Below are 17,582 nucleotides of genomic sequence, written 5' to 3' on the forward strand. Positions count from 1 at the left end.
TCCTGTAGGCATCATGGTAGAGGTGAGCCTACAGGAAGAACTTGAATTGTGGACGAGCTTAGAATATAGAAACACGGACAGAATTTTATACTCAAACTTGTTCACCAGTTTCAATGTGGTTGGCATTTCTGGGACTTTATTAATGAAACTGCATGTGAAGTTGCTAAAAGGTACATTAAAGTTTTAATCCAGCAGGCTTTTGACTTTTTTTGGTTTGAAAAGTAGTATCTCTGGCATAATTTACTACAAGCACTTGTTAGCTAATGTTCAGAGCTGAATAAAATAAATGACATTGCATGAAAGTACATGAGAACGAGATCTTTCTTCATTTCAGATAAGCAAGAAGGACAAATTGGAGCATCCTAGAACAGCTACCATTACCCCATCAGAAAAGACTCATTTCAGGGTCATTCTCAGCTCTGATGAAGTTGAAGATGATTTTTTGGTGAAAGAGTCTGTCTGTACGGTACTGAAACCTGAGCCAAGAACTCATCCTCTGTTTAAGCAAATAGAGGTTAAAGATTCTCTTGCGTCTGCAGTCATAGAACCTCTGCTGGAGATCCCTCAAGAATCATCTATGTTAGATTCTGATCCTCTCCCCAACCGATTAGTAGATAGTCCTTCAGAAGCAAAACCACCAGCAAAAATTGACTCTCCTTCAAAAAAGAAAGGTATTCGTTTTGTATTTAAAAGAACTGGTACATTCCCACAGAGAGTTCTGTGAAATTTGATGAAGTTATCCCAAAACTGTAGTTTTACACTTTCAATTTTGAGATTTAAATACAACTAACATTTTTAATTAAAAAAAAAAAAAAGCAATCAGAAAACCTCACAGACTACAGGCCAACTAACCTGCAGGCATTCCTGTTGAGATTCCCATATGAACAATGGTCAGAGTGCAGAAAACTGTGCCTCCCACAACACTGTATTTAATACATGTATTAATCTCAAACCACCTAATTGTTATCACAATCAACAGGGGTGCACAAGCGAAGCCAACACCAGGGGCCTCATGATATTTACTTGGATGACTTAAAGGCTTTGGAACCTGAAGTTGCCGCACTCTACTTTCCAAAAAGGTAGCTTGGAGTTAGTGTTCTCATATGGCAAGGCTTATATTGCAGAATAATGTATCTGTTAGTTTTGGGAGTGGATGAGCCAATTGAGATAAAAGAACTCAGCCAATCCTTGTTCAAAATTCAAGCTTGTCTTTGAGCTTTTAGAGTATATAATAGGATAAATCAATATTGAACTTGTTCTGTATATCTCTGTGCTTCTGATTTTGGCAAGAAGGAGAGAGAATGAAATATGATGTGAAAGTTTGCAATTGTGGTATTTCTATCCCAGCTGAACCGAGAAAGTGCTGGGGCCTTGTGGGAAACTTTAAACTACATAGCTATTTTGGGAAGCAGTACTATTCCCAGTAATTTGTCTTAGTGCTAATGTGTTTTTCCATGTAACTGGCATCAGTGTTTTCATGGAGTGAAATTTGTATCCTTAGTGTTACAAAATAACTCTGTTTAGATAGTAAGAAAACGTATGTAACTCATAGACTCATAGGTCAGAAGGGACCAATATGATCATCTAGTCTGACCTCCTGCACAAGGCAGGCCACAAAACCCTGCCCATACACATTTATAACAACCCCTAACCCATGACTGAGTTATTGAAATCCCTCAAAATTGTGGTTTGAAGACTCTCAAAGCTGCAGAGAATCCACCAGCAACGCGACCCATGCCCCACGCTGCATAGGGTAGGCGAAAAACCTCCAGGAGCTCTGCCCCAATCCGCCCTGGAGGAAAATTCCTTCCCGACCCCAAAGTATTGGCGATTCAGCTAAACCCTGAGGCATGTGGGCACCGACTCATCAGCCAGCACCCAAGACAAAAGAATTCCTCTGCAGTTTAAACTCAGTTCCAATTCCCGGTCCCAACATCCCGCTCCACAGGACCCCATTGAAGCGGACTTATCTGGCTTGTTAATCCAATATTCAATTGGCCCAAAATAAAACATAAGTCCCATTCATACATCCCCTCCTAACTTACTATCAAGCTTAGTTCTTAAAGGCCGATAAAGTTCTTTTTGCCCACTAATTCCCTCGGGAAGGGCTTGTTCCAGAAAACCTTTCACTCCCCTAAAACGGTGAGAAAAACCCTTTCGGTTAATTTCCAGTCTAAACTTCCTAATAATCCCAGTTTGTACCCTTCGTCCTTTGTGCCTAACATTTAGTACTAAAAGCTTTAATTTAAATTTCCTCTCCCTCCCTAACGTTATTCCCCTTGATATATTTATTTAGAAGGGCAGGCTATCCCCCGGGAAGCTTCTTTGGCTAGGGGTTAAACCCCCAAAAAAGCCAAGCTCTTTGGGAATTCTCCTTTCATTTAAGGGCCGGTATTTCCATTCCTGGGATCTTTTCCTAGTAGGCCCGTCTCTTGAAACGTTCCCAGTTTGAATCATCTTCTTAAAACATTTGGGGGGACCACCAGAACTGCACAAAACCATATTTTCTCCAAGGGGGTCTCACCAAGCCGCTTATATTACTCGGTTTACTAACCCCACTCTTTATTTGCTGGGAAATACCTCGCCTGATGGGCATCCCTAACTCCTAACCGCCATTTTTGCTTTTTTCACGGGCCATAATCCAAACACTTGGCGGGGCTTCATAGTTCATCCTTTGTATAAACCAAATTACCCCCCCACAGGGTCCCCTTTCTCTCCTTCCGTCGCTTTCCAACTGATGGGCATCCCCAACATGATATATCTAAATTCTTCTATTATTAATCCTAAGTGCATGGGAACCTTTGCAAATTTTTTTCCCACTATTTTATTTTCATCCTTCATTACTATTTACTTCCAGTTTACAAGGTGGTCCAAGATTTCTTCCTGAATAGTATCCGGCCCCTCCGTCGTTTTAAAGCCAATTAACCCCCAAGCTATTGTGTCATCCGGCAAACTTGATTAGCACTATTCGCCGCTTTGGTGCCAAGGGTCAGTTAATAACAACAGGTTTTAAATTTGATTTCGTCCCAAAAAACCGATCCTTGAGGACTCCCACTAGGTACCTCCTTTCCAGGCTGACAGTTCACCCTTTTCAAGTACGGGACCGCCTGGAGTCTCCCTTTAACAGTTCCTTATTCCACCTTACAACTTTCATAATTTCATTCCCATTCTTTTCCCATTTAAAAGTAAAACAGGTCCCCATGGCGGGAACCGTTGTCAAACGCAAAAGGAGAAGGAGGTGTTAGTGCCATAATATACGGCGCTGGGAGAACCCCCTGGAGATATAGTGTGCAGTTCTGGTGCCCCATGTATAAGGAGGATGAATTCAAACTGGGAACAGGTTCAGACGAGGCTACTAGGCTGATCCGAGGAAGAAAATACTGCCTTATGAAAGGAACTCAAAGAAGCTGGCTTGTTTAGCCCTGGCAAAAGGCCCGGGGGATCATCTTCATAAATATATCAGGGGATTAACGTGGGAGAAGGAATTAGTTAAGCTATAGACTAATGGGCACGAGGAGAAGGGTACAAACTGGATATTAGTGAAGTTTGGACTGGAAATTTAGACTGAAGGTTTAACCATTAGGTGAGTAAGTGCTGGAATACAAGCCTTCCGAGGAAGTAGTGGGCAAAGCATATCTGCTTTAAGATAAGCGTGAATAAGTATATGAGGGAGATGATGGATTGACTAGTTTAATTGGCAATTAATCTGGATTATCGGCAGATAAGTCTGCTCATGGCCTTGAGGGGATTGTGATGGGAGGGACTGAGTTACTGCAGAGAATCTCTTGGTGCTGGCGATGAGTCTGTGCCCACATGCCCAGGGTTTAGCTACGCCATACTTTGGGTCGGGAAGAATTTTCCTCCAGGGGCGATTGGGCAGAGACCTCCTGGAAGGTTTTCGCCTTCTCTCGCACGTGGGGCAGGGTCGCTGCTGGTGGTCCGCAGCTGAGGTCTCAAATCACAATTGAGGATTCAGGCTTCCCTTGCTAATCCCGCCTTTCTTCCACTCCCTGTAAGCTTTCTGCTTTTTCCTAATCCCCTCTCTGAGTTGCTTGCTCATCCAGCTTGGCCTACAACTCCTGCCCATGGTTTTTTTCCCCTTTCTTGGGATGCAGGCTTCCAACAGTTTCCGCAGCTGCGACTTAAAGTAATTCCAGGCCTCCTCCGCATTTAAATCCCTTTTTCATATTCTATGTAGTTAAAATGTTTTAACTCCTAAGACACTCTCCAGTATGTCTTTCTAAGAACACCTTTAAAAGGAAACATCTAAATTCTACAGGCTTTACACACGGTCATAAAGCATCTAGTATATCTGCTTCATTTCAGAGAGAATCAGTAGCAGTAGAAAAGGTGAAATATGATACATCTAACCGTTTTGAGAACAGGAGTACTTGTGATGCCTCAGACTAACAAATTTGAGCATAATCTTTCGTGGGCTACAGCCCACTTCACTGGATGCATAGAATGGAACATATAGCAAGGAGATATATATATATATATACACACAGAGAACATGAAAAGAACATTAGAGGCAAGAAGGTTGTCCTACTCACTCTAAGAGGCTAATTAATTACTCTCAGTATCATGAGCATAAAATAGTATTTCAGCATTATTAAGAGGTGTTTTTTTGTTTTTTTTTTGTTTTTAAGTTACTTAATTATTGATTTTTAGGTCCATGCACCTATTGAGTTTTCAGACCATTGGACAAATAATCTCTATCTATTTATTAGAGTCTGATGGTTTGGTCTGGATCATTACAAAATAAGTTCCTATCACAAAGAATATGTCAGTAATGGTAGAGCAGCTGACATTCCATACTAATAATTCAATCCTGAGATAAAAGGAAATCTTAGTGAGAGAAAATACCTTGTGTGAACATCTGAGTGCACAAATACTCAGATTTCCTTTTTCAGAAAATAAAATTTGGCGATTGTAGAACAAATCCTTTAATTTTGTAACAAAATATATTTGAAATACAAGAATATGTAGTGCTGCAATTGCGTTTTGTATCATGTGCTGCACGTAATACTCTGGTTGCATATAACTTAAAATACATGCATATGTGTATGCAAGAGAATTACATACACAAAATGTGAACTCCTTTCCTTTAGTGATTCTGATCCAAGTTCCAGACAGTGGACTGAGTCGGATACTCTCTCTGGTTCCCAGTCACCACAGTCCGTGGGAAGTGCTGCTGCTGACAGTGGCACAGAGTGCATGTCTGATTCTGCAATGGACTTGCCTGATGTCACACTTTCTATCTGTGGAGGTCTAAGTGAAAATGGAGAGATCTCTAAAGGTATGTAAGAAACTAAGTCAAATTAAGCCAGAAATATGAATTGAGTACAGCCTAATTAAGTTATTTCAGGTTGTTAGTACTCTTATTTTAGAAGACTGCCATATGAAGTTTTTAGTTTTTAATTTTGGAAGCATGAGAGAGCCGAAAACATGCTTGTATTTTATATGCTCTGGGTAAATCAACTACTGTTGAATCATATATACAGTATAAAACTCTCAAACATTTGCAAAGGATAGATGATGTGCATTCATATTATGGGGGGATCAAGCCAAAACTAGACAAGAAAAGCTCCTATCTTCCTCACAGCTATTTCTCTCCTTCTGCTGCATCATATGTGAAATGTCTGACCATCTTTGGTACTGGCTCCCTCTGTGTTGCTTCCTTTGCCATTATATAAAGCTTTAAAATTGTATTTGTATCCCATTTCTTGATAGATTTTCTTTGTAATCTCTTACTCTGCAAGAGGAGGGATGGCAAATGTCGTCATCTTGGACTTCAGAAATGAAGATTCATCTTCCTTTCCACTCACAAAATATTTCCTTATCCTGATCTTTTATGTCACATTGGTTTTGTCTCTAGACTTTCATGTTCAATTATTCACACTCTGTAGAAAGTGAAAGTTAACCATACATGCTTCTTACTCTTTTCTTTTTAAATGTCACTTATTTCCTGAACATAATGGGATATTAGTTAGCATCTGTTTTATTCGATATTCAAGTTTTGCCATAATATTCCTCTCCAGCGGTCAAAGGGAGCTTAATTTATTTTATGAAGTCCAAGATCGATACACATTTTGAATGTATAGATTGGTGATGTGATTTGTATAAGGTATAAAAATCAGACTTGAATTATAAAAAGTTATATTTAAAAAAAAAAACTTCCTCATGCAGGGCTGGGCGGGGGGGAGAGGGTTAGTGCACTGGGGGAGAACTTAACTCAGTAACACTGAATTGCTGTAAAACTGCATAGTTGCTGCCAAAGTCAGCTATCAGTAATGGGTACTTATTGGCACTCACAAAATTGTTACTTGTAGATCAGTGTGTAGATTTCATGATTTGATACACTTACTTTTTATTTTTAAAAAGAAACTTTAAATCAGTCTCGCTTCCCTCCTGTACTACTTTACTTCTTGTTACTATGACTGGTGGAGTGGGGGTCTGGAAGGTGAGGCCCTTCTGCAATTGAGGAAATGTTCATGGGAGCTTTTACCTTTTTCGCCTATGATGTGGACCATTTTCAGCATCTCTTTTGGCTGATGTTAGAAAATCAGAAAAGGTAATTGAAAGCTCAAGGAAAAGGATTTATTAGTTTGTATACAAGACAACAGACTTACTAAAGGCAATCTCAAAAAGAGGAGGCAAAAATAGTTAATGTTTAACTGAATTGATAAAAATGTCCTTGTATTGCAGAAAAATTCATGGAACATATTATTACTTACAATGAATTTGCAGAAAATCCAGGACTCATAGACAATCCTAATCTAGTGATAAGGATTTACAACAGGTAATTTCCCATTACTGTAAAATGTTTACGTGTCATATAGCTTTCCTTTTTCAGTAATACATTTTAAAGGTACTATATCTTTCCGTTCCAGTTCTAACTTATATTTCCATATGTATTTTGTGTTTGTGATCTTTCGCTCATGCAACATGCCTTTGAATTGCAGGTTAAAGTCAGATTTGCATCTTCTAAAGCAAGATCTTGCAGCATTTGTCACTGACAGTAAACAGTGTGCATTAGGAAAACTGTTTGGCCTGAAGCAAACATTAGTTGCATGTTTTTATGAGCAGCCTACAACAAAAATCAAACTTTATTTTTACCAAGCAAAGAGCATGTTGCACGCTAATCAGTTATTTCTGCTGAATTCAGTCCTTATTGTAGCTTCTCATCAAGACTCTCTCCTTCAACCAGGTACTATAACTGGGCATTGGCTGCACCCATGATTCTCAGCTTGCAGGTGTTCCAGAAAAGTTTGCCTAAGGTAAACTAACACAAATTTACACTTTAATGCAACTTGTGTGTATAGTAATACAGAACTATAATTTTAATATTTTTTTTGTGTGTGTGTGTATATGTATGGATGGATGGATGTATACACACAAATTAACTAAACTAAACATTTTCAGGCTACAGTAGAGTCTTGGGTTAAAGACAAGATGCCCAAGAAATCTGGAAGATGGTGGTTCTGGCGCAAGAGGGACAGCATGGCTAAACAAGTAATTGAAGCCTGTTTTATCTTTTAATAGTTATGTGAATCAAAATCAGATGTGACATTTTGCTCTTAACTGCATCAGACGTGCTGATAAGATCTTTGGCAGTCAGTGCTGTAAAACTGCATGTTCAGTTATTCATCAGTATTATGTAACTATTTAAATTGCTTTTGAGGTTTAGAGACTAAAATATCACTAGTAACATTACCAACTAAACACAACAAATTTGGATTGAAGGATCTTGGGTCTTATTTAAATGCCCTGCAGTTTGGACTATGGGGATGTGAATTGCAGCACATACTAGCATGCTACACTGTAACTCCACTGTGTGGATGCTGTTGGCACAAATTAAATTACCTAGTTTGTGACACTGGGTACCTTTTAGTTCATGCCAGCATCCACATGAGGGAGTTGCAGCACAGGACACTGCAGTTCACACCCAGTAGTTCCCACTGCCGGGCCATGTAGACATAGCCTTTATTTCAGACTGTCCTCACTGTAAACCATCAATTGTCTTCAAAACAACTTTTGAAAGAAGTTGCAGTGTATTTTGGGAACTTCTTGCAAATAAAAGGGAAATAGAAAAATGGGCACAGTGTTCTGTCAGTCTGCCCCTTACATAATTACAGTACTCTCATTTTGACTAGCTATTTTAGCTTGATTTAAGCTTTCTTCCAACACTTCTAACATGCGTTTCTTTAACTTCAACACTTTTTCGAGTTTATCTTTAGTGAATTTAATGTTTCTAAAAGATGTTTGGATTGAGAGCCTTGATTGCCAGAAAATGGTCAGTAGCAGTGCCAATTTCCATCATGCTCTCCTGCACACATACCACACCACCAAGCTTGGAGAGGTCCACTTCTTCTAAAGATGGCTGTCTGCAAGCCCATTCATGATCTCTTAAGTGCTACTGAAAAGGCTGTAAATTTTAATGGCAATTTCTGTTGTAGGAATATTTGCCTGCTAGGATCAAGACCACTAAACACTAGTCTTGTGCTGATTTTTATCCTTTTTCTTTTTTAAGACTGTCATAAGCAACTTGGTTGCAAGATTTTGACCATAGATGGTGCACCAGAAAGTGCCTGATTAAAGCATTATTTACATTAATTAGTATCTGGTCTGCAGGGGCCTTCCTATTTGCCTACAACATTAAATATTTTGAGGAGAAATGGTCTATGAAAGGATCTCTTATGAAGTAATCCCCAGACTGAGCAAATCTGAGTACCTCGTACAGATAGAGTAGCAAATTTACTGTTTATATGATAGCTATTCGGTTATGCCCAAAATTTAAATTAGTTCTTGTCAATGCAGATGCCTAAAATGTTGGTATGTTCTTGGTTCTTGTGCTATCTTAGCCACCAGAGGCAAAGGAGGGGAAGTCTGAGGCACAAAGAACAAATGACCTGCCAGCAACTACAAAAGAACATTTCGAGATCTGTCATAAGAATTATTATAGTACTGCCGATATTCCTTTTCATCTGTGGGTATAGTTCAAATAGCACAGCGAGCTAGTGACAAACAGGTTCATCCCTACCAACCTTAGTCAGCTCCAAGTGTAAATAGCATTGTTCATCAAGGCTATTCACCAATACTAAGATGTTACAAATTCTCGTCCACCCTACTACAACACTAGCCCTGTTTGACACATGCTAACTGCAAACACTCACGTAATCATTGAGTTTGATTACATGTAGTCGGTCTTAGCCAGATTAAGATGTCTGCAATTTTTGTATTGTGCAAAACAAATTTATCCATAATTAATCGTACACGCAAGGCTAATTTCTCAAAGCCAGTGGCAAATCCTTGATACAAGCAAAAATCTGATACTAAAATTGCGTCTACACATTATGAGAAGACATGAGTTTTTAAGTCATACAAAAATCTCTGCAGCTTACTTTTTTTTGTTGATGTCATATTGGCCTCCGAAGAAATGATTCTCTCTGAGTGAGGAAGAACAAGAGTGAAAGAATACCCTAAAATGATTCTGTCCAGGGAACATGCAAACATGGGAACACTATCTCTTATATAAGAAGTCTCTCAGGCTTCTTAGACAAATAGTAAAGTCGTATTTTGCATGTTCAGCTCTGATAAGTGTATTTTGTGCTACTGGAGATTCTTCACTAAACTTACTAATGTAATCCTGAACTTAAGTTCTAATAAAATTAAGAATAAGTCCAGAATCACTAGTATTGGGGTGCCACAGTTACACTTTGGACAATGAACGCCAGATTTAGGACCAATGAAAAGTTAAACTCAGTAGTATAGATTACAAGCTTTTTCAGGAGGAGATGTATTGAACTTTTTTTAAAATTTTTTTTTTTTTTTTTTTTTTTTTTTTTTACCAGAAGATAATTGATGTAGAATAATGCTAAAATAAAATTGAGGGTAGGTTCCTTTACTAGCAGAGAGACAACATTGAGAAATTTCCAGGATTGTTTCTTTTGGTAGGCAAGAGGGTGGGTTGTTGTATCTGGATAGTGCACCAAGCTAACATTGGATTCTTGTGAAATGGCTTTGAGGACACAATAAACATATAATTACAAATTATATCTAATCTGATCACACAAGTAGATGTGTATGAGCACCCACAACATTTCCTGCAGCTCTTTTGCTATTTATAAACTCTTAACTATGCAAAACACTTTAATAATTCTGGTTTATTTTAAAGGCAAAATTGAAGCTCAGAGATGGTCCAAATGATGTTGTGTTCAGTATTACAACCCAATATCAAGGTACTTGCCGCTGTGCAGGAACAATATACCTCTGGAACTGGAATGACAGAATCATCATCTCTGATATTGACGGAACAATAACAAAGCAAGTACCGTTACATCATTGTTGCATTTATTTAAATTTTGGATGATATGTTTCACTGTTGTTTATAGCACCTCCGTCCTTTGAAGAGCTTATAAAGAGAGGATTCAAAGGGAGCGTTGATTCAGCCTGTCTCTAAATTTACATATGTGAGAATTCCAGATGAAAGACTGCTGTTTAGTGTTTCTTCAGTTTACTTGAATCTGGTACTTTTACTTACAGTAATCTATATGAGAGTTTTGAAAGAAATAAATGTATCACCCGTTGGTTTTCAGTGATCTATCCTGGATTTTTTTCCCTTACCAGTTAGTGGTGGCTGAGACGTGTATAGTGCGCTGCTAGTGGCATAGTGGGCCTCACAATGCTCAAGCCAGACAGCTACAAGCTTTGCGTAATCTAGAATTGTTGCACAGAGATTCTTTAATCTTCCACAAATATTTGTTGCAAACACAAATCTCAATGACATGTATTTTTTAATTGCAAAATCTCCTCTGTAAACTTAGTTCCATGGTTCTGTTTTTAGTGCTGATGCTTAGCGACAAATTTCTCCCACAGCTTGCAAGGACTGACCCATCAAGGCATGCAAAGCCTAACCATTCATCAATGAGTATGTATCCTTACTTTGAAGCAACGGATTTTGGGATTACTGACAATATAATTAAATGAATCAGATTAACGAGTTCTGATTAACCACCGTTTCATGACCATAATACACAAAAAATAAGTTGTCTCTTACAAACTACATTATTCATTGATTAACAGACTGTTCTAAAACACATGCTATTGCTATTGCCCCATTGACTACCACTTCCTGTAATTTGATCTTTTGCATTGTATTTCAAGGATAAATTCAGATTTTAGTTTAAAATGTAGTATATTACAAAAATTCTAAAAACATCTTAAACTGCTTTGTCGTTGGGAAGCAGCATGTCACTTGTTCTTCAGTTTGCAGGATGTCGTTAACTGTTACAAAGAATCATGAAAACACTTAACTATCTGTAAAAGTTATTTTAAATTTAGTTGTTGGGTCTAAACTGTGTGCTTTTCAGTATTATACTTGCATATTATACATGTAAGGTTACTCAACTCCAGATTATATTGATCCTCCTTTAAAATGTCATTCTTTGAAAAGCATAGAGCTAGTAATCTTTAAATTGTCTTATAAAGTCTTTTAACTTGACAAATATATTTTTCTCTCCTGATTTGTCCTTCTGTGTGGCAAACCACTTTCAAAACATATGAACACGCGCGCCATAATTCACACCAACCCTGAAAGATTAACTGCATTTTAGGTTGTCCTGAGGGATACAACGATGAGTAATTGCTTAAAATTATGGAAATCCCATTTTTAATGAAGTTTAGTTGAAAATTAGAATCATTGGCCTTGACAGATAGATTTGAGGCCTTGGAACCTTCATGTGCCCCAGATATAAGTAAAAAGGCAATAAGTTGCCCTCATACCTTACTGCAATGGGATGTGGGCAGACTTCATATCTTAACTCATTGAAGCAGCAATCTTGCTGGAGCCAAATTCTAGCCTCTAAAAATAGCACTTGCATCCACTTGCACAACAAGTTAAATCAACACTGTGTACATCTCAACATGCAGCTTTTTTTTCATGTGACATAGATTGGTCTGCAAAGTCTGCAGGAACATTTTTAGTAGATTTACTGAAAACTCGTTGTTCAGCAATTCTGACACTGACATTAGCTTGAACTTAAATTTTTGCCTACAAGCACAACAGCAATACATTTAATATGCCACGAAATGAGTCCTATCTGCAATATGCAACGTTTAATAAATTGTCGATAACCAATAGAAGGTTGTAATGAAGTTGATATACGGTTTGTTTTACATTAATTTTTTTGCCAAATCGACAGAATCACCAGGTTTGCATAACATCTAAACTGTCACAGTTCTGAATCGAAGGACTTTATAGTACCTGCTGCCTCACTTTTCCTTCTCTATAGGCTCTTCTTTTTGAACTGTAACATTACAGACCTCTTCAACATTAGGACCAACCTCCTCTACTCTGCAGTGGTTTTACAATAGGTTACTACGCCCTGATTGGTCTCTATTGACACTACCATAATACTTGATCTTGGCAAACATTTTGTTGGGAACATATAAATAACATAATATTCTTCCTTAGGAACGCTACAAGTTTCTGTATATGCTCTGCTGGCCATTGGAATGGACAGATAGACTAAGAGCCGGTCTACATTGGTGAATGACAAAGGAACCAATCCTACCCAGGGCCCTGTTGTCTGTCCCCCAGCAGCTGTGTTCCGGCCTTTCATAGTAAGCACATTGGTATTTCTACTGGCAATTATTTTACTAAGGAGGCAGGCAGTGGGCAGAGATAAATAGAAAAGGTGTGAAGAACTGAGTGAAATGGCTGCTTTATGAACTATCATTATGCCATTGTTCTTATTTTTACTTCTGCAAACTGAAGAGGGCCCTTGGCTTTATTATGACCCCCTGAAACCATTTGCTGATTCCGAAACATTTCATTTGCAATATAATGTTTGTGATCATATGCATGTATTAAAAACTGTTACAGCAGGTAAAGTGTCAGTCTCGTAAAGGAGGTGTTTGTCTACTCCTCTCCCTCTCATCCTGTGACTTACATACAGAACCTTTTGTTAAGAGTATCAGTAAAATTCTGTCCAGAGAAGTATGGCTGCAAGAACTGCAGAGTTGAACTTCCACAAGCTAATCTGGATTTTCCAGCTTTTCACTACCACGCTGGATGGTATTAGAACCTTGGGAATTCTACATTGTAACAAGAATGTAATGATTAATATTACGTCTTATAAAGAACGCAGAAATGTTGAGCCTTCTAGATTTGTCATCTAAATATCTGAGACAATCACTGTTGGAAACTTCAGTAGACTAATCACTTGTCACTGATGATAGCTAATTAAGGTAAATGTAATATAGTCTTAAGCAAAGTAAAATAAAAATGAACTGACAGTAAGTTGCAGCTAGCAGTGGCCCCAGTTCTACCACCCAGTAGTCACTGGTAAAACTGTGATTGTCTTCATTGGGAGCAGGACTGAGAGTAGGCCTAATGTGTTCCTACATATTCTCACTTGCCATTTTTCCTGATCTGCTTAAATGATCCTCTGAGGTGGCAGAGACTATGTCAGAGCAGTTATGAATTAGGTATGGCATGAAAATTTATGTGCAGAATCTGTTGACCTGCATTTTACTGCGATTGTCAATGAAGGAAAACATGAGTTATGTTTTATTCGTCTTGGGCAAGTGGATTGATTTGTTTTTTTTGTTTTTTGTACAGCTGGTACAATTACCTATACATTGGAAATTTCAGCCACACAATGTACTGTGAGAATGCAAACACCTTCTGAATAGGGGGAATTACCCCTCTGAAATGGTGATTTAGGGTTCAGTGATTGTGTTCAAATTTTATTCTAGGGAAGTGATAGAAAAGAAGCCTGAAAAGTTCAAAATCGAGTGTTTGAATGATATCAAGAACTTGTTTGTGCCGAATAAACAGCCTTTCTATGCTGCTTTTGGAAACAGGCCCAATGTAAGTCTGCACCTTTCTAATTGAAGGGTCAAAACACCCAAACAAATTTTATTTGTGAAGCAAGGGAAATAAGGGTTTTTTTGGTCCTTTTACAAATGTAAGAAGGAAATTGAACAGCTTTAATTTATTAAACACCTGATGGCATTTCCTTGTTATGGCCCAGTCATACAAACACACTTAGAAATAACTTGACTCGTGCAAGCTATTCTACTGGCTTTGGTGGAACTACATGTATTAGTGAAGTTACTCACAAGTAAATGTTCTCAGAATCTGGCCTTTAATAAATATAACATTCCATCCTTTGGTGTTTCTGCAGTGGTGTTCACCATAGTATGTGAGAACCAAAGTTTATTAATTCCATAGCAACTCAATGCAGAAACTTTATTCTTTCACACAATTCTCACTTTCCCCTCTCCCTGTCTTGTCTTCAGCCACACAGGTACTGAGCCCTGAACCAGCAAGGAAGGGATGGGCCCCAAAAGTATTGCTTTTCCATTCCAGTAATGGAATATTCCCCCCAAGAAGCATTTTGTCATTTGTGGCCTAAGGCCTAGGAACAAATCTTACTTCCCAGACTGAAGCTGGAAGTTCATCTTATTTGCTGCTGTATATTCTAATCCTTTCTATGCTGTCTAAGGTTTATGGCTTTTAAATATGTCTGACGCTTTGCATGTCTTCTCTAACTTTTGAGAGCCAAATTTCAATTACTTCAATCTACTTTTAAATGTATCTTCATGTTCTTTCTGTAAAGTTTTTTTTTTCTATTGAGCAGTGCTGACTCACATAAGGGAATCTGAAAGCAGAGTAATAACTTCCTTCTGCACCACTGTTCATGCTTTCTGCAGGATGTATTCGCCTACACGAAAGTGGGAGTCCCAGACTGCAGAATATTTACAGTGAACCCAAAGGGTGAACTGATCCAGGAACGGACAAAGGGAAACAAGTCCTCGTAAGACCACTTTTATTATTTCAAATGGTCAGAAGAAGTGGGAGAGGGCTGAGCTTCAAGCAAGGCAGGAACCATTGTAACAGTGATGCTATAATATGAAATCTTAAGGAATTGGGTGAAATTCTGTCTACTAGAGATCTTCAGCCTCAGATATGTACTGAAATGTATTAAGAAAGAAAAATGTAAACTAAGTAAAGTGGAAAATAGCTTTTGGAGGAACACTACCTCTTTGACTGTCGGCTTTTGGAATTACATTTCTAAAGCTGCACAACAATAGAACAGTGACTAGACTGTGAAATAACCATCTTCTTTTTCTAATGTAGGTATTTCAGGCTAAGTGAGCTTGTGGAACATGTGTTCCCACTGCTCAATAAAGAACAGAGTTCTGCTTTTGTGTGCCCGGAATTCAGTTCCTTCTGCTATTGGCGACAACCATTTCCTGAGGTGAACATGGAAGACCTAGCCTGAACAGCTCTGCTCACCTGGAGATGGGATTTTGTATCCAGTCATTCAACTTCAGTTTAAATGTGAAGAGAGAACGTCTTTTCTGGAGATGCTAATTTATACATTGGTACCATGAGTCTTACTTGAGACAATACTTTAAGTCTATGGGTTTGGCACAAACAAAGAAAATGCAGAGTTTCTGTTTGTCCTTTGACTTTTTAAGGCATTTGAGATTCGCTTATGTGATAGCAGCAGTACTGAGATACTAGATGGCAACACAAAGGTGGAGTTTTTGCTGCATCTTTGCCTTTCCATAGATGAAAAACTTACCTTAAATATAGACTTTTTGTATATTAGTCTCCTTAATATTTTTTTGAAAAAAAAAAGCCAAAAAGTGCATGGAAGCTGCCAAATAGACTATCAGCCATGTTATAGCAGTTATAGACTAATTTTCAAATTGGTAATTAGGCCATTTTAAAAAGGAGTAACTGTCTGAAACAACTATGGCTCCATTTCTCATAAACAAAATATAGAAGATGTCTTAAACATTAACCATCTGACAGAAACTGAAGATATAAAGCTCCTCCTTAAATGTAAATAGTATTGTCACATGTACAGTCTAGGGTATATTAAAAGTAGAGGCTGTGCTTGTGCAGCAAGGTGCCACTCATGTTAACTCTGCCTCTTACATTTTTCTAAACATACAGTGATTTGACTATATTATGAGCTTATTGCGTAGTTTCAATCCATGTCTTGAAAAGTTTCAGTATGCCATTGGATTCTTGAATGACTTTTGTTGTTCCCAAGCTGCAATCTTCCATGGCAATTTTCAATCCAGAGATTGAATAGCTGTAATAGCTGAGAAGTTGGCATTTTTTTACAGCATTGAAATGCATATATGTGTGCACAGTATGTAGGCCAGTAAAAAAGCATGTACAGATTATATTTGGGGAGTTGTCATTGAAGAAAATTATGTATTTAATTTTTTTAATTGATTCTACTGCAGGCCTTTCCAGAATTCTGTATTAAGGGTTTTCAGTTATTGAAGCAAGTACGATGCAGCAGTGAGCTCCCAGGTGCAAGGTTTGTGTTCTGAATGCTGTATAGCAGAGCAGAGCCAACAGAGTTTTCAGGTAAATGACAAGCATTACTGTGTGGCCATTCCTTGGTTTCAGACCTGCGCCTATAAATTACTGTATTATGCTAACTGCCTCATAGGCCTAATACTTACCAACTCCAAAAGCAGTTTGCCTGCAGTCTTCACTGGGTATCCCAAAAATTCTTGAAAGCAAAGGTTTTTCCTTTTGGTTTGTACAGCAAACTTAGGAAGGGTATAGTATAAAGCTGAGTGAAATTCTGTGCTGTGCCTTTAGAGTTGCAGAGTGGAAGTGAAGATGTTTACCCTAGGCTGTCAGTGAAAACAGCAGATTTGGTAGATTTTTTTTTTTAGAAGGAATCATTTATTATTTCCTTTGTCAGTCTGAGAATTCTCCATGTGAGGTTCTAACATGAGGCGCTAACTCCAGTCAACTGAAAAACAGATTCACTGAATATTTTTGGATCAGCGTATCATTTGAAGTAGGTTATTTTTAATGACTAGCTCACAGCAAGTGGAATTATAAGCAAGGAGATGAAGTCGCAAAGGGGACCTGGCTCTTTAGTGAAGGAAAGAAAAAGAGAGTTATATCAGTTTGAACTTTTCTGTGCCATATAAACAATTGATTTAAACGGCAGCCTCATTAGAGTATATGGATTTCATGGTAATCATTTCCGCAGAAAAGTTGGCTATTCCCCAAGTCTTAGTGGTTAAGTAGATGGGACTACATTTTTTTCATGATCCAAACAAATGTCTAAAGATGTTGTTTTATAAGTTAGTATTTTCAGCAACCATAATTGTACTAGGATTACTCAATCAAGAGCCACAGTCTGTCTTTAATGCAAGCAGTAGTGGGCTGCAAATGGTATTGCTGGTTTATTGTTTCACAGGTTCAGATCAGAACGGAACATGGCCTATTTTATAGATCACTGCACTGAGCAAAAGCTTATAAACCCCAGTCTTTAAAAGCCCTGTATCTGTTTATATTTTCATTCTTGGTTTCTTCTAATAGGGAAAGCCATTTCACAAAGGGTAAAATTTTTATAAGTTGCTTTGAAAATCAATGAGATACAGGCTATTAAGTGAAAAATTTTCCTCACAGTGATGAGAAAATCTTTCCACAAAAGGAATGGACCTGGATATCCTAGATCAGTTCTTCTGGAGTAGTCAGAATTTCCTTCACCACTTTTAGCTCATTCTCTGGTGGCCTTAGCTTA

The 17,582-nt window shown here is 38.1% G+C and overlaps 2 protein-coding genes across 2 annotated transcripts in view; one reads left to right on the forward strand and one right to left on the reverse strand.

Moving 5' to 3' along the window:
- LPIN2 (lipin 2) overlaps positions 1-17,576 on the forward strand; it is a 76,484-nt gene extending 58,908 nt beyond the window's left edge. The window contains exons 7-17 of the mRNA XM_075062019.1: positions 335-671; positions 980-1,079; positions 5,112-5,299; positions 6,709-6,802; positions 7,211-7,280; positions 7,426-7,515; positions 8,865-8,993; positions 10,166-10,363; positions 13,730-13,876; positions 14,722-14,825; positions 15,149-17,576. Coding sequence (XP_074918120.1) covers positions 335-671; positions 980-1,079; positions 5,112-5,299; positions 6,709-6,802; positions 7,211-7,280; positions 7,426-7,515; positions 8,865-8,993; positions 10,166-10,363; positions 13,730-13,876; positions 14,722-14,825; positions 15,149-15,293 — 1,602 coding nt within the window. The 3' untranslated portion in view covers positions 15,294-17,576. The remainder of the gene's footprint in view (positions 1-334; positions 672-979; positions 1,080-5,111; positions 5,300-6,708; positions 6,803-7,210; positions 7,281-7,425; positions 7,516-8,864; positions 8,994-10,165; positions 10,364-13,729; positions 13,877-14,721; positions 14,826-15,148) is intronic.
- The window catches only part of EMILIN2 (elastin microfibril interfacer 2), a 124,331-nt gene that overhangs the window by 29,420 nt on the left and 77,329 nt on the right, over positions 1-17,582 (reverse strand). The gene's annotated exons all lie outside the window — the stretch shown is intronic.

The sequence above is a fragment of the Chelonoidis abingdonii genome, chromosome 2 (assembly GCF_003597395.2).
Source record: "Chelonoidis abingdonii isolate Lonesome George chromosome 2, CheloAbing_2.0, whole genome shotgun sequence".
Lineage (NCBI taxonomy): Eukaryota > Metazoa > Chordata > Testudines > Testudinidae > Chelonoidis > Chelonoidis abingdonii.